This window comes from Wickerhamomyces anomalus, assembly GCF_001661255.1.
Source record: "Wickerhamomyces anomalus NRRL Y-366-8 unplaced genomic scaffold WICANscaffold_1, whole genome shotgun sequence".
NCBI classification, from domain to species: domain Eukaryota; kingdom Fungi; phylum Ascomycota; class Saccharomycetes; order Phaffomycetales; family Wickerhamomycetaceae; genus Hansenula; species Hansenula anomala.
Window position 1 is genome coordinate 2,143,786 of NW_017567110.1, and position 27,157 is coordinate 2,170,942.

The window sequence follows — 27,157 nt, forward strand, 5'->3', positions numbered from 1 at the left end:
TTATTTGATTTCCAACAATATACATCTTTACTTAAGCTTTAGACTTAAGCTCTTGTAGTCTTTCTTCTTTGGTTATTTCTCTTGTCCATACCATTTAATGCACCACCAGAAATACTACCTGGGGCACTTGCTAAAGCACCAGTAACTGGAGCAAATTTAAAATTTTGATTATTACGGTTGTTTTGACGATGATTTTGTCCTTGGTTGTTACCAGAATTATAACCACTGTATGAGAACCCTTGTTGTTGTTGACTATGACCACCAGCCAAACGTTCATTACGTTCTGATAACAAAGTTGCTCTATCAGCCAAGTTTAAAGCCAATTCTTGTAATTTGGTTAATTCAACACCCTTAGTGAAAACAACAGAGTTTGAAACTTGATCTAGACCAGCAGCGATCTCTTCTTTGAAAATCATCTTGGATAAAATTGCAGAAACTTTACTTTCTGGAAGTTCAAAAATTTTAGATAATTTTGCAATTGAAAGTTTGGAATAGAATGATTTGAATTGGAAAACATAAGTTCTTAAACCTTCTTCTTGTAATTTTTCTTTGATCAAACTTCTAATCTTGTCTGATTCTGGGAATAAATTCCAAATCTTGATGGAATTCAATAAATCAGAAGCCTTTTGCCAGTTACCAGCTTGTAAAGCTTTGGCAGCATGCATTATAAAATCTCTTGTATTTTCTGGTGGACCTTGGAAAGTTTGTCTCTCATGGAATTCTAAGGCACGACGGAATGATTTGGATTGTAATCTCTTTTTGGCATCAATTGAAGATCCTAATTGAGCGTATTGTGGAATTTCAATCAATAAAGAACTGGTCAAAAACACACTTTCTAACAATTCCAAGTTGATGTGAGTATGGAAAGGCAATAGACGTTGCTTATCAGCGACTGAATTTTGGTTATTGAATCTTTGAGCACCTTGACCTAATAGTTCTTTGTGACGTGATGAAGTTGAAATTTCTTGTAATGTTTGGTGAGCTTCTTGAATCAACCCATTTCTGAAAGCACATAAACCTAATTGAACTAAAGCTCTGTTGAACAATATTTGTAATGAAGCATCAGATGTGTGAATTGAGGATTGTAAATGTGAAATTAAAAACATATCTCTAGCTTTGAAATATTGGTTGTTGAATGCATAATAGTAAATATGAGAAAGCATAGCACGTTTACGGTAAACGGCATTTGTTTGTTTGTATAAAACTGAAGCTAATGAGTCTAATAATGTATCAATATAAGATTCATCCTCACTAAATGGTAGGATGTATGATTTTTGGCCAATTGATGATAAGGATTCCCAAGCGGTACGTTCACTTTGTTGGATTAATGCTGATGGTTTGAAGTAAATGTGTTCAATTCTTCTTGTAATAACTCTTGCTATTTGATCACCATTAGCGATATCTTTTTCAGGAATAACTAATTCAGAGTATAATTGAGCACGAATGATGGTACTGTAAATGATTTGTTCATCTTTAAGACGATCAATATATTCTGTGGCATGAGGATCAATAACTTGTAATGAACGAGTAAATTCATCATCTAATCTTTCAACAAATGAAACAACAGAACCTAAAATTTCACGGATACCTTGAGCATTTGGAGTTGGTTCAACTTCAATATCGTCTAAAGCTTCAGCATTTTCCAAAACACGGTATTGAGATTTATTAGCTTCCAATATTTTGAACAAACTGTTAATATCTTGAGCAGCTAATTTCCATTGTTCAATAGCCATGTACGATAAAGTTGAGGAACCATCGAATCTGTATGGAATCAACATTAGGTAAGCAATGATTGATTGATATGGAGTTTGAGCTTCTTCAATTAAGCCTTCTAAAGTTTTGATTTGTTCACGAACATCAACATTCTTTCTACCTCTTGATTCTGCAACAGAACGTAAAGTTTTGAAGAATGAAGCACCTTCAATAGATTTACCAGCTTTACCAACAGAAGTGAATCCATCTGAAACACCTGGAGCTGGGGTACCAGCTTTTGATGGTGTTGCTGAAATTGGGGCTTCTTTTTCGAAAGCTTCTGGGTTTTCTCTAAATGATTCAACTAATGTACTATTATCACGAACGGCTTTCTTAACCCTTTGTCTAACAGTGTTGAAAGCTTTTGAGACACTGGCGTTCAATTTCTTTTTATCTTGTTGAGTTTCTTGAATTGAATCATCCAATTGAGCAATAGCTTTGATATAAATGTTTGGGGTAGACAAATTTTGTTGTTGGGCACGGACTAATAAACGGTTCAATTTGTCAAATTCTGATAAAACAACAATCCAATCGTTATTTGTCTTTGAAGAATCAATAGTGTTGATGGCGGATCTGATTTCATCAAGTAATTTATCTTTAGCACTTTTAACAATTTTTTTACCATCTTCTTCATCAGATGATTCGTCATCACTGGCTGCGCCTTTGGCAAATGATTTCTTCAAGAAATAAGCTGGACCTGTGGCAGCGCCGTCATCTGAATCTGAGTCTGAATCATCATCGTTATTGGCAAATTCTGAATCATCAGATTCTTCAGCTTCTTCTTCTCCTTCTTCACTTGAAGAGTTTAATTCTTCTTCTTCTTCAGAGGAACTTAGCAATTCTTCCTCAGATGAGGAATAGTCTGAATCTGAGACACCACCAGCGAAAAAACGGGACATGGTTTCCTTGATAATCTGATGTTGTTTTAACTATAACAATCCACTTCTTTTACTATCAGCTTCTCACTTAATTTTCACTTTTTTTTTCGACAAAAAAAAATTATCACCTACCGAAAAAAAAAACGTAAGCCTCAGTAAGACTCAGCACGTCGCGAATAGTTAAGCGATCAAAAGTGTGTAAAACCTGGTACGGCATAGGTTTTTACAATGATTATAGCTGAAAAGCGCGTTGCAAAGGGAGTAATTAGGTGATTCAATACTAGGTCATTTCAAATGTATTTAATTCAAGATCATTTTAAAAGGTTTACTCTTCCAAATCATCCAAAAGCTTGAATTTTATCGGAGAACTATTTCTAATTTGTTAAGAGTGCCATAACCGATGAGAAAAGAAAAAAAAATTAGAAATATACAATCAGAAATTCTATGATTTGATAAAGGTTTCTACCTAGTCAAAAATTTGGTTAAAAGATAGTGTCAATCGTACTCAAAGAGATCCATAATGTCCACAGGTGCTCCAAAGCCAAAGCTTTCACAACTTTGTGAACTATGTCATTGTCGTAAAGCCATGATCAAAAGACCAAAAAATTTACAAAAAATTTGTAAATTATGTTTCTATAATGTTTTCGAAACAGAAATCCATAATACTATAGTTAATAGTAACTTATTCTATCCTGGTGAAAAAATTGCAGTTGGTGCTTCTGGTGGTAAAGATTCAACAGTATTGGCATATATCCTAAAGCTACTAAATGAAAGATATAACTATGGAGTGGAGATTGTATTATTAAGTATTGATGAAGGTATTGTTGGGTATAGAGATGATTCATTAGCAACTGTGAAGCGTAATAAAGAACAATATAACTTACCATTAGAGATTATTTCATATAAGGATCTATATAATTGGAGTATGGATGAGATTGTTAGTTGTGCAGGTATTAGAAACAGTTGTACATATTGCGGTGTTTTGAGAAGACAAGCATTGGACAGAGGTGCTGCTAAGCTTGGGATTCACCATGTTGTTACAGGTCATAATGCGGATGATATGGCAGAAACTGTGTTGATGAATCTTTTGAGGGGGGATGTTGCAAGATTAGAGAAATCTACAGCTATTATGACTTCAAGTTCAGGTTCTCCAATCAAAAGATCAAAGCCTTTCAAATATTCATATCAAAAAGAGATTGTGCTTTATGCCCATTATAAAAAATTGGATTATTTCTCTACAGAATGTACATATGCCCCAGAAGCTTTTAGAGGGACTGCTAGAGAATTGATGAAGAATTTAGAAGCTATTAGACCAAGTTGTATTATTGATATTATTCATTCAGGAGAGAATTTTGTATTGAGAGAAAAGAAACAAAGACAACAATTTAGAAAGAATCCAAAGGCTAACAACGCTGTTAGTAATGAAATTGAAGTTAGAGCTGATGGTTCGGTCTCTTTGAACAGTAAAGGGGGATTTGTGGATGGTAATAGATGTGAGAAGTGTGGTTATCTATCAAGTAATAGAATTTGTAAAGCCTGTATGTTGTTGGAAGGTTTAGAAATGAATAGAGCTAAAGTTTCAATTGATGGTAATTCCTCAGTTGATGGTGCAGCCAAAATGACTAGAACTTTAGAGAAGCTTACATTTTGATGGGCATGGAAATTGGTTTAATTGCATAGATTTTGGGGTTTTAGAATGGGTATTGTATAGTGATTTAGCTTTTTTTGATTTGATGACTTTTTATTGATCAAAATTTAACTAACCAAGTAGTCCAATCTTCTCTCATTTCAGTAGTAACCTCGTGTCCTGCATTATATTTTATGGCTTGGAATTGTTCCTTAGAATCAAAATCCTTACGACTTTTGAATTTTTTACCATGCTTTGTTAAAAATGGTTCTGAACAGGAACTAGGAATAACATTATCATGGTCACCAAACATTAAAAATGTCTTCAATTTATCATCCAAGTCATAATTATTGGCACAATAAGTGTCATCTTTAGCGACGACATCAAACAGTTCTCTTGGATATAGTCTTGGCTCAAAACTTTTAGATAATGAATCATAAGATTCCTTGTATAAAGCAGATCTACCAAAATCATGTAATCTATTCATTAAAGAAGACGTCAAATCAAAAGAGCCAATAAGTGAAACAGCCCCACTAAATATACCAGGATGTTGAGCAGCAACTCTTAAAGTGGTCATAGCACCCATTGAAATACCTGACATGACATGTGTAACTTTTTTATACTTTGATAATCCAGGAACCAAAGCTGGTAAATAATCGTAAATTGTTTTAACATCAGCAACACCACCGGCAATGATTGATAGCATATCAGCACCATGACTATCATTTCCTTCTTTCCAGGTTTTGTTTCTATCTTTATTGACAGTTCTCTTGCCATGATTTCTGTGATCAAAAGTGATGATAACTAATGATTGGCCCGGTGATTCTTTATAGTATCTTGTAACTAAATCTCTGTATAAACCATCTGATTCTTGAGCACTTCCATTTCTCCCATGCAACGAGAACATTACCTTTAAAGATTCATCATCCCCAATAGACTTTGGATCAAATGGGTTTGGCTTAGCTTTGGAATAATAGGCGTACACTTCTAAACCGGCAACTAATAATGTTTCTTTCTGAACAGAGTCATCAGCAGTGGAGCTCATTGGCAAGGCTTCGACCTGATTGTGGAATAGAACCAATTGACAAAAGATTGATAAAAGTAGTAGCTGTAACTTCATTTTGCAATGATTTGATGTGGATCTAATCAATCAAACATGAGTATTGCAAGTGGTTCATCCTCATATTTATAGTCAAAGCAACTAGGGTCCAATTGAGCTAAAAACAAGATGGGACTGCGATGAGTATTTTCTTATGTGATCATAATGTGCTATCAAATAGGTGCTCTATATTTAAAAATAGTACTTTTGAGTGCCAAGTGGATGCTACAGTAAAGTCAGATCCGCTTAGCTCATGAAGATGTTGATGTTTTGATGTTATCTTCAATTTCAGGTACCCGATGCTTTATAGGTGGTTACGGCCTTTGAGAGGCTGAATTGCACAACCATAAACAATAAACACTTGACACAATAAAATATGGCCAATTGACCCAAATCAATGAACAATACACTCCATTAACTCAAGCCTTGCACCTATAATCAAAGCGTGTAAAGCCTTCTTTCTATGCTGATCTCACATAAGCCCCAGCCATAAATGTCGCGAACCAATTTCAGAAACTCAAATAGAGAACAAAATGAGATTTGTATGAGCATTACTGAATTGGTTAACAAACCTCCAATAACCACCATTCTCCAAGATCTCTGATCCAGTCCATTGATAAGTCGCCAGAGCCATGCGCTCATTCATCAAAGCTCACCGCCGAGGATCCTCAACCAACATCAATGGTGAAGTTCCCCTTGAGCTGAACACAAACTCAGGAACAAGCACTTCAATATCTGCTGATAATATCCCACAATTGCAAGCTCAACAACCAGATGAAAAACTCCAAAATGGCTCCATATCTGCAAACTCGTCTGCCCAATCCTCTCCAATACGGCAGTCGCCTTCATCTCCAATCGTCAACAAGGGTAAAAAGCTTCATAGGCTGTTTCAAAGGAACAAGACCTCATCACCAAATTTAATCAATTTAGCATCACCTCTATCTCCCAAAAAATCACCACCTCCTTCAATCATAGGAACAAGAAAGCATGAATGGGGTAATGGGAGTAGTGATTCCCACAAAAGTTTCAACAAGGTCTCCAGTAATAGGCAAAGTACACAATCTTCTCAATCATCAACTGCTAATTCATTATATTCACTGGAGGATCAAAACTTTCTATCGTCAACATCAACTCAAAATAAAGACGCTCTTCAAACTAATACAAATGATGATAATGATTTCTTGCAACTGCCCTTAAATACTGTTTTAGAGATCCCTAATGAAAGTTCATTAAGTCCTTTCATGAGAGAAATCCCAGATTCTGCTGATATGGATAAGAAATCCCGTCATAGAAGAGCACAAATCATCTCGGCTGATTCATTCAAGTTGGAAGATCCTCCTGAAATAATACCTGCTCATGAATTACAAAAAGTGAAAGAAGTGTCGTCTCCTGAATTGTTTAATGATGGATTTGTTGATCCTGATGAAACTGTTGCAGAAACGATAAGGAATCAAAAACAAAGGAACAACATTGTTCAAGGGGAGCAAGATAAACATGATGAATTCAGCTCTTCATCTGATGGTGATAGTGAGTTTTCATTTGAACAAGATAATAAAAGAGGACGTAATGTTTCGATAAAATACTACAAGTCTCCAGAGGAAAGATTCAGAGAGGAGGAAGCTAGAGTGGTTAAAGAACAAGGCTTTTATGTCAATGATTTGATTGATGATAATTTTGATGATGATATGAATTACTATGATGAATATGATGATGAGTTTAATGATGATGAGGAAATTTTCAATAAGAAATATTTTTCCGATGATGAAGATAAAGAGATAGTACCCAAATTTAAAACACAACCATCGGTCAAAGATGATAAAATTACACCAAAGAATTCCATTTCATCAAAATTGACAACTGCAAGCTCTATTTTGTCCAGTAATAAGGACATTACTCCATCAAATACTTTAACCACACATAGAAATGGACTCATCAATCAAAGTAATTCACAAATTAAACCTAAACCATCATCATTAAAAGAAGATTTACTGAAACCAAGCAGATCATTAAAATATCATCAAATATCAACAACACTGGATCAAGATGTTCCACAAAATAGGTATTCATGGTTTAGTGATGACGAAGATACTCCTCATCGGGCTGTTAATTCTAGTTATGATTCATTACTTGACGAAATCAACAACATCCCTGAAGATTTTGAGTTTGGTCATAAGGCAGATAATCCACAAAATCAACAACAACCACGCTCCAAATCAATGAATAGTAGTATCAAAAGATCAAAAGGTGTATTTGAAGATAATCCTCAAAATACAAAATTTGAAAGTAATAACAAAACTGTCACACTTTTCAATCGCCCTTCAAGACAAAATTCTGTTAAATCAAATGATTCAAATGATGAACAACAACAAATGTCATTTGGATATATGACACCAAATGGGTCGTTCACTGTCCCAAATCCAGGTTTTGCAAATAGTCAAAATATTGAGTTGAGTCCAATAACTGAAGGTTCTATAGATGGGTCACCATAATACTATGATGCGGCATATTAATGATTCGTTGGTTGTAGGATGTAACTACGTCGAAATACTTTATTGATTGGTCCATTTCATTAATTATTAAATAAGTGCAGTTGAACTTTTTGATCTCATAAAAGTTTCAAAGTTATATGATTGATTATTTTGATAATCAAAATAGTTTTCTGAATCAGATTGTTGTCTTTGTTGTAAAATTCTTGTTGGATCTTCACCATAAACATAACTTTTAGGTCTTGAGTTACCATTGAGGTTTTTAATTTGTCTTGTCTTTCTCATCAAATTTGCCTGTAATTCACGAACATTTGATAATCTTTTTTCATCATTTTTTTTAGATTTCATTGCTTCAGCATGTTTCTTCATCAATATAGTTCTTTGTCTTTTCAAATCATCTAAAACTTGTCTCGTTGTCTTCATGGTATCATCACATAATTCAACAACGGATTTATTTTGTTCAGTATATGTTCTTGGTAAATTTTTCAAAGGATATCTATTTCCAACTAATTGTTTTTCTTTTCCATTAGAACTATAGTGTAATTGGACTTCAGAAGCAACTGTTTCAAATGAAAAATTGGAAAAAGCTCTATTGGATCCACCAAATTCTAGATTACCTAAAGCTGATTTTGATCTTTTATGTCTAATGGTTAATGGTGGAACATTTTGCTCCTCATCATCATCTAAAACAATGGTTTCACGATATTTACCATCAATTTCATCAAATGTACTTCTATATTGATCCACTGTTGAGTTTCTATCATCTTTTTTAATTGTGATATCATAATTATCATTAGTTAAATCCACCATTATAGAGCCAGCTCTATGAATAGATTCAGAAGTTTCAATAGTTTGAGCAGATGATGATGTAGCACTGAAAGGTTCACTAAATTTAGATTCATAACTTGAATGACTTGGATTTGGTGAATCTTGCTGAACCTGTCTTGATTTTTCACGGTTAACCAAAATTCTAGATTGTGATATTTGGCGAATATGTTCTGGCATGAAATTGTCTGATAGTTGTACAATTTGTGGTTGATGTTGAGATCCCAATGGTTGAATACGTTTTGGAACTTGGATTTGTGAAGTAGATTGTTGAGCTGGTTGTTTTGTCTTGATGCGTAATGGCTCAGTGATGCTTGGTTCAGAAGATGTTGCGGATGCATTGCGAGCTGAATTGGTATGAACAGTGGATGGAAGATCAACTTGACTTCTTGAACTGATAATCATTCTTCCTAAATCCAACAATTGGTTTGGATCATCCTCTTCAGAAAGAGCTGAATCAATACTTTCAACATCATTGTTTTCAATATCAACACTAGACTGGATGGAATCATTGATAGAATCTTCGTTTTGAGCTTCAAATCTATCTGGTTGAGGTGGTGTTAAAACAACTTTATTCTCATCATAGCTGGAATATTCACTTTCTGGTGTACTCTCTTGTATTGGTCTGGTAGTTTCTTCTTCTTCTTCATCAATCAACTCTGGTTCAACATGCTCAGTCAACTCCCTTTCAGGCTGAACAGATTTTGCAACTTCATAATCAACTTGTTTTTTTGTTGGTAATTCATCTAATTTATCAACTGGGAAATCAATGATCTGTGATCTTGATCTTCTATGATAATGACCTCTTTTTGAAACTGGGGGAACATAACCAGTTTGTTGGTGAGGATAATGGTAGTTATATGTTTCTTGAGATTGAGGTTGAGATATGGCAAATCTACCATAAGATGATGAATTTTGTTGATGAGGTGAATTCAATGGTCCATCGTGTGTGAAAATTTCTAATCCTTTGCTTGGAGAATTTTTACGAGGTTTTTGTGGTAATTGTGGTAAGTCCTTCTCTATACTATCACTAGATAATTCATGTTGTTGAAGCTGGGGTTGCGAGGATGATATTTGAGGAAATGCAAATGCCTTATTAAGTTGATTGTTTTGTTTCTTTGCAGCTGGACTTGGGTTCTGTATTTCTTCTTCATTGTCCATTTCAGAACTCTTCAGTTTAACAGGACTTCTCAAAAATGGTTTATTAAGATCCGGTATTTCAATTTGTCTTGATGGAGACTGCTGTGGCTGTGATGTTTTAGTTTGCCTTGGTGGAGAACTTTGTGGTTGTAACGGCAGCACTGACTCTTCAATTTGCTGCTTAGAAGCTTTAGGCAATACTGGAGTTGGTAAAGACTTGTTGAGGTTTAGACTCTTTGGTCTTGAATATTGATCAGCTTGTGCAAGTTCTAATTCAAATGGCTCATAATCAACACCATTATAAATTAAAGAAGTTGGTCTTTTCTTGTTTTTATTATCTGGAGAAAGTAATGGAGGTAACCGAAGCTCCACAGGAATTGGCAACTGTTGTGAATTCAGCTCAGAATCACCTCTTATGAAAAGCCTATTTCTCTCCGGACTCGTACTCACAAGTTGTCTCATTGAATCACCAATACTCAATTCAGCATCTGATCTTGAAGTGGATCTACCTCGTATTGGTGCTTCTAATTCTCTTGATCCCAAATTGAAGATTGATCTTTTCTCGAAATCATCAGTATCATCAAATCCTTGTACAATATCCAAGTCATCGTTATCATCAAAACTATAATCTGAGTCTGGGGGTGGTAATGAAAACCTCACTTGTGAAGTTGAACCTGTTATCTTTCTTTTGCTTGGAGAGCCAGATTTCACCATGGAAGATTGTAAAATTTGACCATCTGCCGCCATATAGGTTTTCTCATGATCTCTTTCTGGAGTACCTGGAGTATCTAGCAGAATTTCAGCAGCTGGCATTGAAGTTGGCCTTCTTTTATGACCTTTGTATGACATGTTTCTTAATCTGATCTGATATAAGCACAACAAACCATCCAAGGATTAGAGTTCAAATGAATCAAGGTATAAAAGGCTGAGGAATATGAAAAAATAAGCGAATGAATCAAAGCCTTTTGTGAAGCTTTTTTATAAGAACTATCAGCAATCACCGCTGAATATAAACAATCTTTTTTGTTGTTTTGAACGTTTAAAAGATGTGATGGATGGAAAATGAAAGGGAAAGGAAAACTTTTTGAAAACTAATTAACGAATGATCCAGCGATTTCAAGCTATTTTTATTTCAGTCTCAGATGTTTAAGACCTTCCTTGTTGATACGAATTCGAGCTTTCTAGGTGAAATGCAAGAAGCAGTTTTTTACAAATTCGTGAGCGATGCCCTTGTTTACATCTTGCCGCATTGGGCCAAAAATGTGCTGGTTTGCGCAGCACGGGCCTTTATTTTCAGCATAGAAATTTACATCTGGAAGCCAACGTCAGAATTTTATAAATTAGCGAGCTGCTTGGTTGCGTTTCAGGGCATTCAATTGACATTGGCATGTTGTGCTGCTGAGAAATGACCAATGCGGAGTGTGCTTGGGCTTGAAAGTACGTTTTTTAGTGGAAGTGTTGAAGCTGTAAAGAGCATGATTTAGTTCAAGACGTCGATCTTTAATTAGTTCTTCAACGATATGAGCAGCCATTTTTTGATCTCTTCAAGCTGATCGTTGTGGAAAATGGCTTCAGATCATCTATCAATGGGCCTAAAGTAGCCGTGTTAGGTCGCTACACCAGCACTTAATAATTTAACTTGTTGATCTTGTTTCAAAGATACCAATGGTTTTTGCAAATCTACTGGTTAAATCGTTGAAACGTTGTCGAAATAAAGTACGAATCGAATCATCAATTAAGTTAATTAGATAAACGGCCGTTTAAAGCTCGAGCTTCAATTTTCCAGTCTAAAAACTGCAACATGTGATATAGATAAGGGACTTAAATTAGCCAGCTACAAACTCTACATTGTTAAACAAGATTAATAGTGAAAAACAAAATTGTAACCATTAAAATGAGATATATAGTAACAACTGATGTGAATAATTAAAAAAGACAAGCCCCCTAAAAAACTAATGTATAAGATAACCAAAATTTAAACACGATATTATAAATAAGTTGCAGCAGTTTAAAATTAATAAAATTAAGCTCCTTATAAAACAACGTTTTTGGCAAGCTTCTTTTTATAATCACCAATTGAACCATCCCATCTAGTAGCAGTTCTATTTTCAACAACAAAAATATCTTTAGCAATTTTATCCAAAAGACGGAAATCATGTGAAACAACACAGACACCACCAGAGAATTCATTAATGGCATCAGCTAAAGAATCAATGGTTGGAATATCCAAACCATTAGTAGGTTCATCCAACAACAAAATGTTTGGAGATTCTAAAGCTAATAATGAGAAAACAACTCTTGAACGTTGACCTTCTGATAAAGTGGCCATTTGAGCAGTTTGAGCTTCACCACTTAAACCATAACGACCTAATTGACCTCTCCAGTATTGATAATCTTGAGAAATATGAGAGAATTTGTCACGGACGAATTCTAAGGCGGTTTTAGTTAAATCTAATTGATCAGCAGAATGTTGGGAATAGACACCAACTTTAATATGTGTATGTCTTGAAACACGACCAGATTGAGCTTGTAATTCACCAGTCATAATCTTCAATAAAGTTGATTTACCAACACCATTTGGTCCAACTAAAGCAATTCTTGAATCCATATCAACACCGAAATTCAAATGTTCATATAAATTGTGTTCTTTGTTACCATCATATGCAAATGAAATATCATCAAAAGATAAAACTGGAGGTGGTAATTTTTCAATATCTGGGAATCTAAATGAGAAAACTCTATCTGGAACAACTTTTTCAATTAAACCATCAGCTTCCATCTTATCTAAAATTTTTTGTCTGGACTTGGCTTGACGAACCAAATTTGCATAAGTACCTGCAGAAGCAATGAATTTTTTAATATGAGTAATTTCTTCTTGTTGTTTGTTATAAGATTTCATTTGATTTGTTTCTTGTTCAGCTCTTGTTTTGGCATAAGAATCATAATTACCACCATAACCTGTGATTTTTTGTAATCTCATATCAATCATATTTGTACAAACACCATTCAAGAAATCTTCAGAATGTGAAACTAAAACCAAGGTACGGTCGAATCTTTTCAAATATTCTTCTAACCAAACACAAGCTTCTAAATCCAAATGTGCAGTTGGGTCATCTAATAATAATAAAGTTGGTTTAACGAAAAGGGCTTTAGCTAAAGCGACACGCATTTTCCAACCACCAGACATATCTTTAGTTTTCTTTTTGATAGTTTGAGAGTTGAAACCTAAACCAATCAAGATAACAGCGGCTCTTGATTCGAAAGTTGAAGGATCCATTGAATCAATTCTTTCATAAATACCTTCTAAAACTGGGGATTCTGGACCATCTTTTACAATGATATCTTCAACTAAATCTTCCAATCTTTTCAATTCATGTTCAGCTTCACGAACAACATATTCTAAAGCGGAGAATTCAGAAGGTTCAGCAGGTTCATTTAATAAATAAATATCAATAGCTTCTGGAATTGGGAATTCTCTAGCGGCAATAGCATTTAATAAAGTTGATTTACCACAACCATTTTCACCTAATAAACCATAACGACGACCATAATTTAATTCTAATTCGGAATCTTGGATCAAAACTTTACCGTGGAATAATAAAGAGACTGAAGATAATTTGATATCTCTTGAAGTTTCTAAAGAATCTAAAACACCAGTAGTAACACGATCTGAAATACCTTCTTTATCTTGTTGTAATTTTAATTTTTGAATTTCATCGGCAGCAGCATCAACTGATTCAACTTTATCTTTCTTGGTTTTTTTACCAGAAGCTGCTTTTTTAGCATCTCTTTTAGCTTTTGAAGCTGAAACGGCCATTTTTCAATATAATTCTTTCTTTCCTGTGTTGTATTTGGATAGCAAATGAGGCAAAACTCTATAAATTCAATTCAAAAAAGGGGGAGATAAATCTAATAAGTTAATATCAGGTTAATTGTAATCTTTTTGGTGAATTGACAGTAGTTGAAAAGAAGTATAACGGATAGGTACCTTGCGTTGTGAAAAGAATTGCCTAGTTGTCGATATCTTTTTTTTAAGTACTTGAAGAGAGAAAAAAAAATTTTTGAACTTAGAATTTTAGGAGGGTAACTGAGCTCATCGCGCAGCTGTCGTGTGCGTACCGATGAGGATTTTAGTATTATGACGTTTATATTCATTAATGCTGTTATTATAGAAGGTCGTCTAAGAAGGCCTCATCACTTTTGAGCATTGATGGTGTCTTGTTTTGATGTGGCTGTTTTGGTTGTTGTGGTTGTTGTTGTTGTGGGTTTGGTCGTGGTGTGGTTGTTGGTCTAGTCAAGTTGAGTAATTTATCAAGATCTTGAGATTCAGAATTAGCATTATCTCGACTATTGTCAAATCTCTCATCAACAATCTTTAAACTGCCTAGCTCATCTTTCGACATCTTTTTATAATCGGATTGATGTTTCTTGCCCTTGTTGGAATCAATAGTGTTGAAATCTAGCTTTTTAAAATCAATACTCTTGATGAAATCTTCTTCATCTTGATCTAATCCAGGTACATCAACTTCTTCTCTATATCTCCAGGCATTTGAATTTACTTCATCGATCTTCTTTCGTCTTACAACCTTAACACCATCTTCGTTATAATCCTCAATCTCGTCTTCTCTAAGCACAAAGTTTCCTTGTTCATCCAACTCTGGATCGCTTACATCTTCATATTCTGTCTCCAACTCTTCTTCTTGTTGGTCAACATCTTGAGTTTCTGAGACCTTGGGTACAACTTTAGAATAATCTTTTTTGTGATGTCTCTTTAGCTTGGACTTGTCCTGAAACTTCTTTCTATTCTCTTTTTTAAGATTAAACTCCATCTTGATACTGGTCTAAAATCTGGTGTTCTCTGGTTATAAGCTCTACCCAAGTTTTCAACAAATCCAAAACCAATTCGCGAAATGCGCTGGCTGGTTCTGGAACAGCCGGGTATCCTGGTACGGGACGCACGCCACTTTTCTTTTCTGGCAGTTTCATGATTGATTGTAAAAACAACCATTTTTGCTCCTTTAAAACACTTATCACTTCATCAACAGCAGTTTTACTACAAGCGTCTACTACTATATTATGAAATATTTGATTCAAAGTGTTAAATTAATCAACAATACATCTCCTATTTCCTCCATATAGAACACACACCAAGTTAACTACACATATTATAAATCTCCATGATGGTCCACGATCAGTTCAAGAATCAGGACACAAAGTTCTTTAACCAACATAAAAATGAGCCAATAAGAATCCCATCTCCAAATGTTTTGCCTAATGGTCAAAAGCCAGACTTTGGGAACTCTTCAAGATCTTCAAAGAAACAAGCTCATCATAATCAAAAACCTCAACAACGTTTACCAAATGGACAAATGCCAGATTTTGGAAACTCACCAAAGAACAACAATAACAACAACAAGAAGACAGGCGCTTCAAAGACCAATAACAGACCTAAGAGTAACAACAAAAACAACAACAACAATCAAAGAAAGAGTCCATTATCAAGTCCAAAAACAAATAGTTCACAAATTAACAACAACAATTATGAACTTTCATTCCAAAAATCAGCTCCAGTCTCAGCTGCTTCATCTTCATCATCAAAAACACCTAGCTTTGCTGGTTCAACTTTTTCAAACTCTCCACAAACAAGCTCTATTCCAAAACCAACATTCTTATGATTTTCATGACCTGATTTCTATTCGTTCTTTTTTTTATAAGTCTGCACATACATTCGTTCATTTTGGGTTTTAAAGTATTGTTTTTGCTTTATTTTTTTTATCATTAAGGGATTCTGTTTTACATCTTAGAGCTTTTGAAATTATTATTTATTGTATTTAATAAGTTTGTTTTTTCAATTTTGGTTTTCAAACGTTAGGATGTCTTTGTTTTTCAGTTCTTTGATGAAATAATGAACTATTTGTCAATCTCATATATTAAGATCAGTGGTCTTTCTTTGTTTTGTTTTTATTATTGAGTTTTTTTTAAGGTGTTTTAACTTTTTCATCACCTTTGTTTTTTTAAAATTTTTACTCTTTTTTCCTACAAAAGGTTGTGGTTTGTTTATAGAATTACAATGGATAAATTCTTGAGGTTGGCTGGTATCAGCTACTATTCTCACAGTTGGAAAAAATACAAAATGTAGTTTTAATTTAGTATACACAATATGACCTGCACAATTTTTAAAATTCCCTAACAAAATGAGTTGGACAATGATAGCCAGTTGGATTTTTATCTAAATATAATTGATGATAATCTTCAGCATCATAAAAATTCTTTATTGGTTCAATCTTTGTAATTATTGAATTTTGCCATTTTGGTTGATATTCTTCTGTAACTTGTTTAGCAATTTTCAAATCTTCATCATCATGAGTGAAAATTGCTGAACGATATTGAGTACCAGTATCTGCACCTTGTCTATCTAAAGTTGTTGGATCATGAATTTTATAGAAAAAACTTAGTAATTCTTTTAATGAAACTTGTTTTGGATCATAAGATATTTGTAAAACTTCAGCAACTATTAACAACTGTTAGTATCTCTTGTAATCAGATCTTGAACATTCAGTACATACATTGTGTATCACCTTCACAGACTCTTTTATATGAAGGGTTATCAATGGCACCATTTGCAAAACCAACTTTAGCATCTATCAAACCTTTTGACCCATAATATTTTCTATAAACTTGTTCAACACCCCAGAAGCATCTATCATGGTAATTAGTAATTGCTCAAACTAAAGAGATTGAAACTTAACATACCCTGCTGCGACTGTGATTAGCTTGTTTGATTGTGGATTGAATTTGATAGTTGGAGATATGACTGACATTATTACTTTTAAGTGACTTGGATTGTATTGTATCTATTGTCCAAGAGTACAATTAATCTCTATGTTCTTGAATCTATGAGTCTATCATGTCGCCATTCTCGGTACGCGCCACACCCACAACCAAAACTGTGGCTCCTTGTGATATGGCGACATCGAAGCTGAAGTACAACAACTTGAACGAACCAAATTTTGACACAAAAAACTGTTGAAGATTGTAAAAACCATCTTTTCATTGTTTAAACAATCCCAAACACATATACAAACCAATATTGTTGGATACAAATCAACAAAACACCAACTAGACCATGGAGATGCTATTAATAGCCCCTATCTCGATTCTGGAATTTGGGAAAAAAAAAGAAGAAAAATGACTCAGGAAGGAAAGAACCAGATAAAGTCAAGTCCACGTTTGGAAGTTAGGGAAGAGATATGATAGCAGAACAACAACAACAACTACGTACACCAAATCAGAAACACAATGCACTAGTTAATAGATCAATCAGAACTACAATCGAGTGACTCTCAGCACACATTTGAATGTTTTCTCTTTTAACGTGTTTTTGACTCTGTGCTGTCCAGTGTCCACTCGGGGTCTGTGAAGGTTACAAAAAAAAAGTATACATGCGGACGTGTTCCCATTCTTGGTGACTTTAGTGGTTATCTTGTCTGATTTTTTATTCCTTTTGAATACTTGTTATCTTTTAGAAAGGACTAGTTAAAACTATATAAAGGTTGGCTATTTCCCATTGACTGACAACTCTTTATCTTTTCATTCATTAACTCTATTGAACACTTACACAAAACAAATCATGAAACAAACAACAGACTCTTCTGAATATCCAAAAATTACCAGAGATGAATTCATCAAAGGTGTTGGTAACACTCCTCTAATTAAAATCAAATCTTTATCAAACGAAACTGGTTGTGACATTTATTGTAAGGCTGAATTCTTCAACTCTGGGAAATCAATTAAAGATAGAGCGGCTATTTATCTATTGAATGATGCTATGTCAAAAGGTTTGGTTCAACCAGGTGGTACTCTAGTTGAAGCTACTGCTGGTAACACTGGTATTGCTTTGGCTTTATTGGGAAGAACTTTCAATCCTCCTTTCAAAGTTAGATTATATGTCCCTGAAACTTTGGTTCAAGCTAAAATCGATGTTTTAGAAACTTTGGGGGCAAAAGTTATTAAATGTCCAACAAATGTTCCTGCTGATCATCCTGAATCTTTTAACAATAAAGCTATTAATTATTGTAAAGAAAATGAGGAAGCATTCCATGTTAATCAAATGGATAACTTAGAAAATAAAAGATCTCACTATGAAACAACTGGTCCTGAAATTTGGAGACAAACTGATGGTAAAATTAACGCTTTTATTGCTGCTTGTGGAACTGGTGGTACTTATGCAGGTATTGCAACTTCTTTAAAAGATGTTTCAAAAGGTGAAGTTAAATGTTATGTTGCTGATAGAGAATTTTCAGGTTTACATTCATTTGTGCAATCAAAAGGTACTAGTTGGGAACATGAATCCGGTGAATCATTTGTTGAAGGTGTTGGTAGACAAAGTTTAACTCGTAATCTTGATGATATTCTTGAGTTCACTGATGGTTCCTTTAATGCTTTGGATTCTGAAGTTATTTTGATGTTGTACAAACTATTAGATGAGGAGAATCTATCAGTTGGTGGATCTAGTGGGCTAAATATTTGTTGCGCAAAGAAATTGGCTCAAACATTACCAAAAGGTTCAGTTATTGTTACAACTGCTGCTGATGCTGGTGAACGTTATGCCAGCAAAGTGTTCAATAAAGAATGGCTAAAAGAAAAAGGCCATTGGGACAAGATTCCAGAACATTTGCAAAAATATGCCACTTATGCTTAGGAATCTCTTTATCTTTATCTTTATGTTTAATCTGCTTTTAATGAATTTGATGCTAGAATACACTTTGTAGTACAAGTTCGCGATTCACCAAATCTCTGTGCGCGTCGGTTGGATCTCTGAAAAAAGATTATGTACATCAACAATATACACAGTTCTCACTATAATCCAATAACCATCTCAGCTTTCCCCCTTCTGTTTATCTGTTTACTTTATTGAATACTATGATAAGGAACCAGTGAAATTGTCAGAATATCCAAAAGTCACAAATTTATAAAAGGTGTAGGAAACACCCCATTAATTAAAATCGAATCATTATCAAAAGAAACAGGTCGAGAAATTTATACAAAAGCTGAATTTTTAAACTCTGGTAAATCAATTAAAGATCGTGCTGCAATCTATCTTTTAAACAATGCACTTTCAAAAGGGTTAATCAGACCAGGGGGTACTTTAGTTGAGGCAACTGCAGGAAATACAGGTGTTGCACTAGCTTTGTTGGCAAGAACTTATGATCCACCTTTTAAAATCAGATTATATGTTCCAGAGTCTTTAGTTCAAGCTAAAATTGATATCTTGGAAAGTCTAGGTGCAAAAGTTATAAAATGTCCATTAGTTCCAAGTGATGATCCTGAATTTTTCAATACTCAAGCTGTTAATTATGCTCAAAAAAATGATAATTGTGTTCATGTTAATCAAATGGATAATCTAGAAAATAGAAAAGCTCATTTTGAGACAACAGGTCCTGAAATTTGGAAGCAAACAGATGGTAAAATTGATGCATTTATAGTTGGTTGTGGAACTGGTGGTACATTTTCTGGAGTTTCAAGTTATTTGAAAGAAATTTCAAATGGGAAAGTTAAGGCTTTCATTGCTGATAGAGAAGGATCTGGACTACACTCTTATATTCAAAGTAAAGGTGATAATTGGGATCATGAAGGTGAGTCATTTGTGGAAGGTGTTGGTAAATTATCATTAACTGGTAATCTTAATGATGTTTTATCAATTGCAGACGGTTCATTTAGAGCATTAGATATTGATGTTATCATTACTTTATACAGATTATTAGATGAAGACCATTTATCTGTTGGTGCTTCTGGTGCTATGAATATATTTTGTGCAAAACAACTAGCATTAACATTGCCAAAAGGTTCAGTTGTTGTGACTTCTACAGCTGATTCTGGTGAAAGGTATGCTGGTAAAGTTTTCAATAAAGAGTGGTTAGTCGAAAAAGGTCATTGGGATAAAATCCCTGAACATCTTCGTAAGTACGCAACTTACAAGCCTTGATAGAGATAATAAACGAACAAGAAAAGCTGGTCTTTTGAGCTGGTCCATTTTGTGTAGACAAAAATTCGCGAATCTACCAAAAATCCTAGAACTTTTTGGGGAACTTTTTCAGAACTTTTTTTGGGTCCAACGAGCTCCAAAAATGAAGAAAGATGTGCCATATCTCCAGCCAGATGCTATCATTTGTTTTGAAAAGGTGTAAAGATATAAAGTGCTCCTTCAGGAACAATATGTAAAAGTTTGAGGTGTACTTGTGTAATAAAAAACAAAGTTATTAACGGAACTTTTCTTCTGGAACTTTTTGAACTTTTTTTCGCAAAAACGAGTGAACACACATTTTTACACTAAACATCTCATTTGAATTTAATTTTATTTGGATACCTCTACTAGCCTTATCACAGTTTGAACGGTATTACCAGTATAAATTTATCTTTCAATTATCATTATTTTTCTCTGTTTATGGGCTATTAACTTACCAAGATGAGTCAGCTTAAGCGTAATAATTACCTAATTAAGGATAAATTTATGTAATCAGTGAACTTTTTGAAATTTCTTGAACTTTTCGGGTCTTCCCACCAAAAATTTTGGGATTTTTACCAAAAATTTTGTGGTGTCAAAAAAATATTTTCGTTTTCCCTTTTTGGGAATTCCTTGAGCTGTAGGGGAACGATGATTTTGACAGAATACTAACAACAAACTCACCTCACTTGTAAGTTGTAACTAACTATATTTACCATATTCTGTGTCAAATTTCGAATGCCTATTCTTATAGCTGAAACATCGCTTGTTTAAGCATTCGCTTTGCCTTTCTTTTTCTCAGCTATAGTAGCTACAGAGTTGGGTTGGCTATAAATATCAACTAGCTCTCGTTCCAACTTTCAACTCACAGTTATACAGCTGACGGAAGAATAAATTCATTATGTATTCAGCTCTGCTTTAAGCATATGGCAAATTGAGCTACCACAATTGCTTGAAATGTTGTTTACAGCGAAGTAGCGTCGTCACTGTTCACGACGTCTATAATCGAAACCTCGCAGGTTTTGTATGTGCCTAGTTGATAGTAACAGCTAGCAATCCCTAATGCACCTTCATGGACATGGTGTAACGATCAAGTTGCAAGATACTTCACAGCTTGACCAATGGGTGCATAGGTGGGAAAAAATGATGTTTCGAAAACGAATAGCTAATTGTGCACCATAACTTCTCTGGTCTCTTTTAACGACAATACACCTTGAAGGGCCCGATAATCGAGTGCTTCTATTCCGTTTCATGTCTCCATCAAAGGTTTCAAAAGTTTGTGTATTGTTAACTCTATCGAATTTGGCTCATCAAGTTCTTGATAGTAGTGAACATAAATACACTGCTTGTTAGTCAAATTCACCCCGACTTGAACCATGTAGACTGAGGAGTCCAATGATCTAACTATCTAACTTCAGTAAAATCAAATCAACTGGCTCCTCCGACTGAATCCTTTACACTCTTGTTTGTTCTGTCTATGAATACAGACCAGTTGTTTTCGAAGAGTAAACAATCGTCCCAAAGTGGTAGAATTCCTTTTTCAACAAATTCCCCATGAATTTTGAAATTTTTCCAGAAGAAATGCACAGCAAAAAAAAATGAAAATTTTCAAAAAGTCAAATCTGATCAGTATTAAGTAAAACAGACTTTTTTAAGCCAGATTTTGCAAAGAAACTTTCCAATAAGATTCTTAATTGATTACATAGATCTCATCTCAGAAATCTCAATCACAAAACTATGTCATCATCGAATTAAAAAGTTTACTTCTTCTTTCCCAATTCAGTCTAATCAATTCACATCATCTGCCTAAAGAGCTAAATCAATTGCTTGTACATTTCTTTTGCTGTAGTGATGATCCGTACATGGGTAATTACCCTGCAAGTCACCAATCTTTGGCGTAAATATGTGACCGGTCATCACCCAGCACCACGTACTTCTCAGCACACTCTGCCTAATGCCTATCCACTTCTAGGCAGAGCTCCGGCTGCACATGGAGCCATCTGAAATTTTTTTTTTAATTTTTTTTTTTGATGGCAGGTAAAAAAAAAATTTTCTAATATATAAGGAAAGTTTTATCGCCACTTTTCCTTTCAACATTATCCTTACTTTCTTTTCCTTTTCTTCGTCCTCACACCGGAAATCAATTGCATTCCTTCTGAGTATATTTAGATTAATTCAAAATGGTAAGTTTTGTGAAAGAACGAGTGCACAGGTTTTGATTTGGGTAGAGTTTGGTTGAAAAATGTATTTTGTTCTGGCTTTGCTGATACTCAGCTTCCCAAATATTTACTACAATGTTAATTTAATTAAGAAATCATAATTATTTAGCTATTTATGAAGAACAAATTTCATGAAAAATGGATTATTCAATCAGCTTATTTTTTGGTAGCTTTGACAGCAGCTTTGGTAACTTTACCAGCTTTGTCTGATTTTTCAACAGCTTTGATAACACCGACAGCAACAGTTTGTCTCATATCTCTGACAGCGAAACGACCTAATGGTGGGTAGTCAGTGAAAGCTTCAACTGATAATGGTTTTGATGGAACAAATTTAACAATAGCAGCATCACCTGATTTGATGAATTTTGGAGCTTCTTCTAATTTCTTACCAGTACGTCTGTCAATTTTTTCAATTAAAGTGTCAAATTTACAAGCAATATGAGCAGTGTGACAATCTAAAACTGGAGAGTAACCAGCAGAGATTTGACCTGGATGGTTTAAGACAATAACTTGAGCATTGAATGATTCAGCAGCTTTTGGTGGATCGTTTTTAGAGTCACCACAGACGTTACCACGACGGATTTCTTTAACAGAAACATTCTTAACGTTGAAACCAACATTGTCACCTGGTAAACCTTCAGTCAATTGTTCATGATGCATTTCAACAGATTTGACTTCAGTGGTAACACCAGCTGGGGCAAAGGTAACAACCATACCTGGTTTGATAACACCGGTTTCAACTCTACCGACTGGCACAGTACCAATACCACCAATTTTGTAAACATCTTGTAATGGTAAACGTAATGGTTTATCAGTTGGTCTTGATGGTGGATCAATAGCATCAATGGCTTCTAATAAAGTTTTACCTTTAGCTTCACCAGCTTTGGTTTCTTTTTTCCAACCTTTGTACCATGGACAGTTGGTTGATGGTTCAATCATGTTATCACCATTCCAACCTGAGATTGGAACGAATGGAACAGTTTTTGGGTTGTAACCAACTTTCTTGATAAAGTTTGAAGTTTCCTTGACAATTTCTTCGAAACGAGATTCATCCCATTTAACGGAATCCATCTTGTTGATAGCAACAATCAATTGTTTAACACCTAAGGTGTAAGCTAACAAAGCGTGTTCTCTGGTTTGACCATCTTTTGAGATACCAGCTTCGAATTCACCAATACCACCGGCAATAATTAAAATAGCACAATCAGCTTGGGAAGTACCAGTAATCATATTTTTGATGAAATCTCTGTGACCTGGAGCATCAATAACGGTAACATGGTATTTTGGAGTTTCGAATTTCCATAAAGCAATATCAATAGTGATACCTCTTTCACGTTCAGCTTTTAACTTATCTAAGACCCAAGCGTATTTGAAAGAACCTTTACCTAATTCAGCAGCTTCTTTTTCGAATTTTTCGATGGTACGTTTGTCAATACCACCACACTTGTAAATTAAATGACCAGTGGTGGTTGATTTACCAGAATCGACGTGACCAATGACGACGACGTTAACGTGAGATTTTTCTTTACCCTAATTGAATTGTTAGCTAAATGTTCAAGTGATGAAAAATTGTGTGAAATAAGACAAGCTATTGGATAGAGTAATGCAATAACTAATGATTGATCTGTATATGTTTATTATTGGCGTAATGCTGCTTCTGTAACCTACAAGAGTTGAAACAATGAGCTGTGATTCTGCAGCATACGAGGAAAGTAAAGTTGATGGATGAACAAAGATAAGCGCCATGAACAGCCATTTTTTAACCAAGAAGAAAATAGTGTACACTGTACATAAATCAAAGAATTTGTCTTCGAGAGTTGAGGTCATATTAATTGCAACTTTACTTTTCAAATCGACACATCATGAGTTCTTTCGACACTTGACATATTACAAGTTTCTGTCACGTGACAAGCCCATAATATATCGACAGATAACACATGACCTGAGTATAAAAGATGAGTGAATTTTTATATCATTATGCTCAGTATTGCTTAAAGTATAATGTATACGTCAGCTTCTTACTGATTAAATGGTAATTTGAAATTTTTGATGTTTTTGATGTACTTTAATTCAATTTATCAAGGTAGTATGGAGTAAAATCACCTATTAAAATTTCAAAAACACATAAATAATATTAAAATATATATTAATTTAATTATATATTAATTAATATAATATTAAAATTATTTTTTTTGTCAATTTTGATATAAATAATAGTTTAATCATTTAATTACAAGTAACATGTATATATAATGTACCTAATTATGATAATTAAGGACCAAGACGGTGTACTGATTCGGAATAATTCTTTGCGCATTATATTTTGATTAAATATCATAATATTAATTAGCAGCAGCGGAAGCGCCAGCTGTTCATCTGGGCGGAGGCTAAAATTCAACAGCATTTCATATTGTAAAAGTACAATAAAGAACTAATCTACATTGACTATTCAATCATTATAAAAGAATATAGTACAAACATTTCATTAAAAAAAATCAAAGCTATTAAAAAATAATGTGTACTTGAAAAACTAATCATTTGAAAGGGGGGGGGGGTGGTCATTAAATTGGGAAAAACATTTATATAAGTTGATTATAATCTGGTTGGAAACAATATCAAAAAAAAAAATGGTTGAATATTATGGTTTATAATTGATAAATTGATCTATTGGTCTCATGAAAACATCCAATTAGGCAACAAAAAAGAACTAGGCAAGAAACAGATCCATTGATGGTGACTAAAATATATCATAGGGATCTTAAATTGACCAAGGCAAATGCTGCATCTTGTTCATCTTTTTGCAAATGTTCAGGTATTGAAATTTCTGGAGGTGCCACACTATTTTTACGTAATTTTAAGGCTCCTATACTTTGCCAATCTTCTTCATCTGTATCAGATTCATCATTTTGATCATTGTTTAATGTGGATCTTATAGAGCTGTGTCTTCTGTTGATTGCTGTTGAATTCTTAGATTTTTCAATTTTTTGATAATACAACAGCTCTGGAGAAGTTGGAGTTTGAGAATTAGATCTAACAGATTTGAACTTTGGTTTGGAAATACCTCTTGAGAAACTTGATCTCGAACTTCTTGTTTGGTATGGTGGTGAAACTAGTCTTGAATTTAATTTCAAAGGTGGGATTTGTTCTTCATCATCAAATTTGAAAACACCATTCTCAGCTTCATCATCATCATCATAAAAATCACTAGTTGAACTAGCGCCATTAGCCAAATCTTCTTCTTCTTCTTCATCATCATCTGAGGCAATTGCATAATCATCATCCATCATCATTGAATTTGTACTTTTCCCAGCAGTTTTTGAAGTAAGAGTGGAGTTTGAGCCATGTTTTTTCAAAAACTTATCATGATGATCAATTTCATACTTGTTTTTCGTTATTGACTCTCTTCTTGCTGTAGCATTATTGTGTTCACCATCTTTAACTTTTGCATTAGCGATTCTAATCGCGTTTCTTTCCTTAATGAAATTATCAGGTTCAACATGTTTAGCAGACCATTGACCCCAACCAATTTTCTCAAATATTATAGATTCCTCTTCAAAACCTTGATCCAATGAGCTCATGATTAGTCTTCTTTGCTTTGAAAGAGATAATTTTTCAAAACCTTGGATTTGCTTAGCTAAGTTGGAGGTAATATGTCTAATAGCCAATGGACCTGTTTCAAGTAACAAATGAGCCAATCTTTCAGGGGTAACCTTACTAGCAACTGCAATACCGGCAGGACTTGAGGTTGACAATTGGGTTTGATGCTTTTGTGCTGATTTCTTCTCCTTATGGGTTGTTGTTGTGAAATTTGGAGAAACATTGGTTGAATGGTTTGAAATGGATGAAGTTGACAAGTTTGAATAGTTTGAAAATGGTGAAGTTGGAGCCAAGGAATCTGGCGATGTTGTTGACTTCAAAGACATTTTAATATGACGCGTTGTTTATATGTTGTTTATATGTTGTTTATATGTTGTTGTTGTTGTATAGTTTGTTGAAAAGTTTCGAGCTTATCAATCTGAAATCTCGAAGATAAACAATGGTGGGCGGGACGATAAATTTAGATTGGAAATTGAATGAAACGCGTGTCTCGTGGTTGTTGTTGACGTGTAATTGATTGCTTGTGTGTGTTTGAAGGGAATGTAAGAGTGTTGCAGTTCAATTGAAAGTGAAAAATTGAAATATGAGCTTTATTTATCTAGAAAAGTGGAAATTGTGGGAATTGAAAACACATTTTCTGTTTATTTATAAGTTCTCTCTTATCCACAAACAAGCGGGCCTAGTCCCCATGTGACACACGTCTGAGCCCCCGGTTGTTCTCGGTGTTGCTCGTGGCAAGGGTGGCAAACCTGAGTCACTCTGGGTCTGGGGTCTGGGCCTCGTGTATTTTAGTCTGTACCGTGGCCGTCAAGAGCTTCAATTGCGAGCATCACCCATCAACCACTACACACAATCCCATCGAAATGGCTTCAAACGTGCTGAAATTTCAATCAGATTCTAATTTAAATGCTGCTTTGGGAAACGCTCGACACGTCTGTTGCCTTGAAATTCATAGCAAGCTTCAACCATAACCAACCATCGACAAATCGCGTCTCGGATATTTTCATGATCATGAGCTGGTTGAGATTGAAACTCTTTGATAGAAGCTGATAGTTCGGATAGAGATACGTAATCACAACTACACGGTCCATAAATCCTAGGGTTACACACAGATAAGTGGATAATGTCTCAATTGACATACATCCTTGATCCATTGATCTCTTGGTCAATCAGCCCAAGAATCTTCGACTGGTGTACTTCATTTGTTTGGCTGTATGTATAACATGTGTCTTATCGTGTCGAATCTTCCTCGACCATTCAAATATTTTTCACTTTTTTCACTTTTGGGACTCAATCAATGCGGACTCAGTTTGATAGCTCCACTTGCTACAATCCAACAAAGAGTTTAGTTCCAACGGTAAGAAACTCAATTTTGGTGGGTTATGAATAGAGACAATAGTCCTTTGCGAGAACCCTCTCAATCCCATCTTGTGAGATTACAAATACAATACAGAACCGACAGTTCGATTACAATGCCACTGATTTCTAGATTCAAATCGTCTTTGAAATGGAACACTTCTGTTCTCTAAAA

The 27,157-nt window shown here is 34.5% G+C and overlaps 12 protein-coding genes across 12 annotated transcripts; 5 read left to right on the forward strand and 7 right to left on the reverse strand.

The window, feature by feature from the left end:
• Positions 1-44: 44 nt before the first annotated feature.
• Positions 45-2,651, reverse strand: NIP1 (translation initiation factor eIF3 core subunit c; the record flags this gene model as incomplete). The annotated part of the gene is made up of 2 exons (XM_019185392.1): positions 45-145; positions 224-2,651. The coding sequence occupies 2 exons, from the start codon at positions 2,649-2,651 to the stop codon at positions 45-47; spliced, it is 2,529 nt and encodes an 842-aa protein (XP_019041722.1).
• A 499-nt stretch (positions 2,652-3,150) lies between these two features.
• Positions 3,151-4,281, forward strand: NCS6 (Ncs6p; the record flags this gene model as incomplete). The annotated part of the gene is made up of 1 exon (XM_019184054.1): positions 3,151-4,281. One exon carries the CDS (start codon positions 3,151-3,153, stop codon positions 4,279-4,281), a length of 1,131 nt encoding a protein of 376 aa, XP_019041723.1.
• Positions 4,282-4,378: 97 nt separating this feature from the next.
• Positions 4,379-5,302, reverse strand: WICANDRAFT_60574 (alpha/beta hydrolase family protein; the record flags this gene model as incomplete). Its single annotated transcript, XM_019183020.1, has 1 exon — positions 4,379-5,302. One exon carries the CDS (start codon positions 5,300-5,302, stop codon positions 4,379-4,381), a length of 924 nt encoding a protein of 307 aa, XP_019041724.1.
• Positions 5,303-5,988: 686 nt separating this feature from the next.
• On the forward strand, positions 5,989-7,845 carry WICANDRAFT_76686 (uncharacterized protein; the record flags this gene model as incomplete). Its single annotated transcript, XM_019184433.1, has 1 exon — positions 5,989-7,845. The coding sequence occupies one exon, from the start codon at positions 5,989-5,991 to the stop codon at positions 7,843-7,845; it is 1,857 nt and encodes a 618-aa protein (XP_019041725.1).
• An 11-nt stretch (positions 7,846-7,856) lies between these two features.
• On the reverse strand, positions 7,857-8,515 carry WICANDRAFT_88123 (uncharacterized protein). The gene has a single exon (XM_019186138.1). The coding sequence runs from the start codon at positions 8,263-8,265 to the stop codon at positions 7,933-7,935; it is 333 nt and encodes a 110-aa protein (XP_019041726.1). The 5' UTR covers positions 8,266-8,515; the 3' UTR covers positions 7,857-7,932.
• A 3,324-nt stretch (positions 8,516-11,839) lies between these two features.
• ARB1 (ATP-binding cassette family ATPase ARB1) lies at positions 11,840-14,054 on the reverse strand (the record flags this gene model as incomplete). The annotated part of the gene is made up of 1 exon (XM_019184055.1): positions 11,840-14,054. The coding sequence occupies exon 1, from the start codon at positions 13,622-13,624 to the stop codon at positions 11,840-11,842; it is 1,785 nt and encodes a 594-aa protein (XP_019041727.1). The 5' UTR covers positions 13,625-14,054.
• A 933-nt stretch (positions 14,055-14,987) lies between these two features.
• Positions 14,988-15,482, forward strand: WICANDRAFT_60579 (uncharacterized protein; the record flags this gene model as incomplete). The annotated part of the gene is made up of 1 exon (XM_019183021.1): positions 14,988-15,482. One exon carries the CDS (start codon positions 14,988-14,990, stop codon positions 15,480-15,482), a length of 495 nt encoding a protein of 164 aa, XP_019041728.1.
• Positions 15,483-15,704: 222 nt separating this feature from the next.
• MXR1 (peptide-methionine-S-sulfoxide reductase) lies at positions 15,705-16,808 on the reverse strand. Its single transcript, XM_019182645.1, has 3 exons — positions 16,561-16,808; positions 16,374-16,507; positions 15,705-16,318 (listed from the first exon to the last, which is right to left on the reverse strand). Exons 1-3 carry the CDS (start codon positions 16,626-16,628, stop codon positions 15,984-15,986), a joined length of 537 nt encoding a protein of 178 aa, XP_019041729.1. The 5' UTR covers positions 16,629-16,808; the 3' UTR covers positions 15,705-15,983.
• Positions 16,809-17,437: 629 nt separating this feature from the next.
• On the forward strand, positions 17,438-18,508 carry WICANDRAFT_82538 (uncharacterized protein; the record flags this gene model as incomplete). The annotated part of the gene is made up of 1 exon (XM_019185393.1): positions 17,438-18,508. The coding sequence occupies one exon, from the start codon at positions 17,438-17,440 to the stop codon at positions 18,506-18,508; it is 1,071 nt and encodes a 356-aa protein (XP_019041730.1).
• A 129-nt stretch (positions 18,509-18,637) lies between these two features.
• Positions 18,638-20,051, forward strand: WICANDRAFT_82539 (uncharacterized protein; the record flags this gene model as incomplete). Its single annotated transcript, XM_019185394.1, has 3 exons — positions 18,638-18,702; positions 18,769-19,766; positions 20,038-20,051. 3 exons carry the CDS (start codon positions 18,638-18,640, stop codon positions 20,049-20,051), a joined length of 1,077 nt encoding a protein of 358 aa, XP_019041731.1.
• A 2,134-nt stretch (positions 20,052-22,185) lies between these two features.
• WICANDRAFT_82540 (elongation factor 1-alpha) lies at positions 22,186-23,856 on the reverse strand (the record flags this gene model as incomplete). The annotated part of the gene is made up of 2 exons (XM_019185395.1): positions 22,186-23,559; positions 23,698-23,856. 2 exons carry the CDS (start codon positions 23,854-23,856, stop codon positions 22,186-22,188), a joined length of 1,533 nt encoding a protein of 510 aa, XP_019041732.1.
• A 920-nt stretch (positions 23,857-24,776) lies between these two features.
• Positions 24,777-26,205, reverse strand: STB3 (Stb3p; the record flags this gene model as incomplete). The annotated part of the gene is made up of 1 exon (XM_019180374.1): positions 24,777-26,205. Exon 1 carries the CDS (start codon positions 25,950-25,952, stop codon positions 24,777-24,779), a length of 1,176 nt encoding a protein of 391 aa, XP_019041733.1. The 5' UTR covers positions 25,953-26,205.
• Positions 26,206-27,157: the final 952 nt, after the last annotated feature.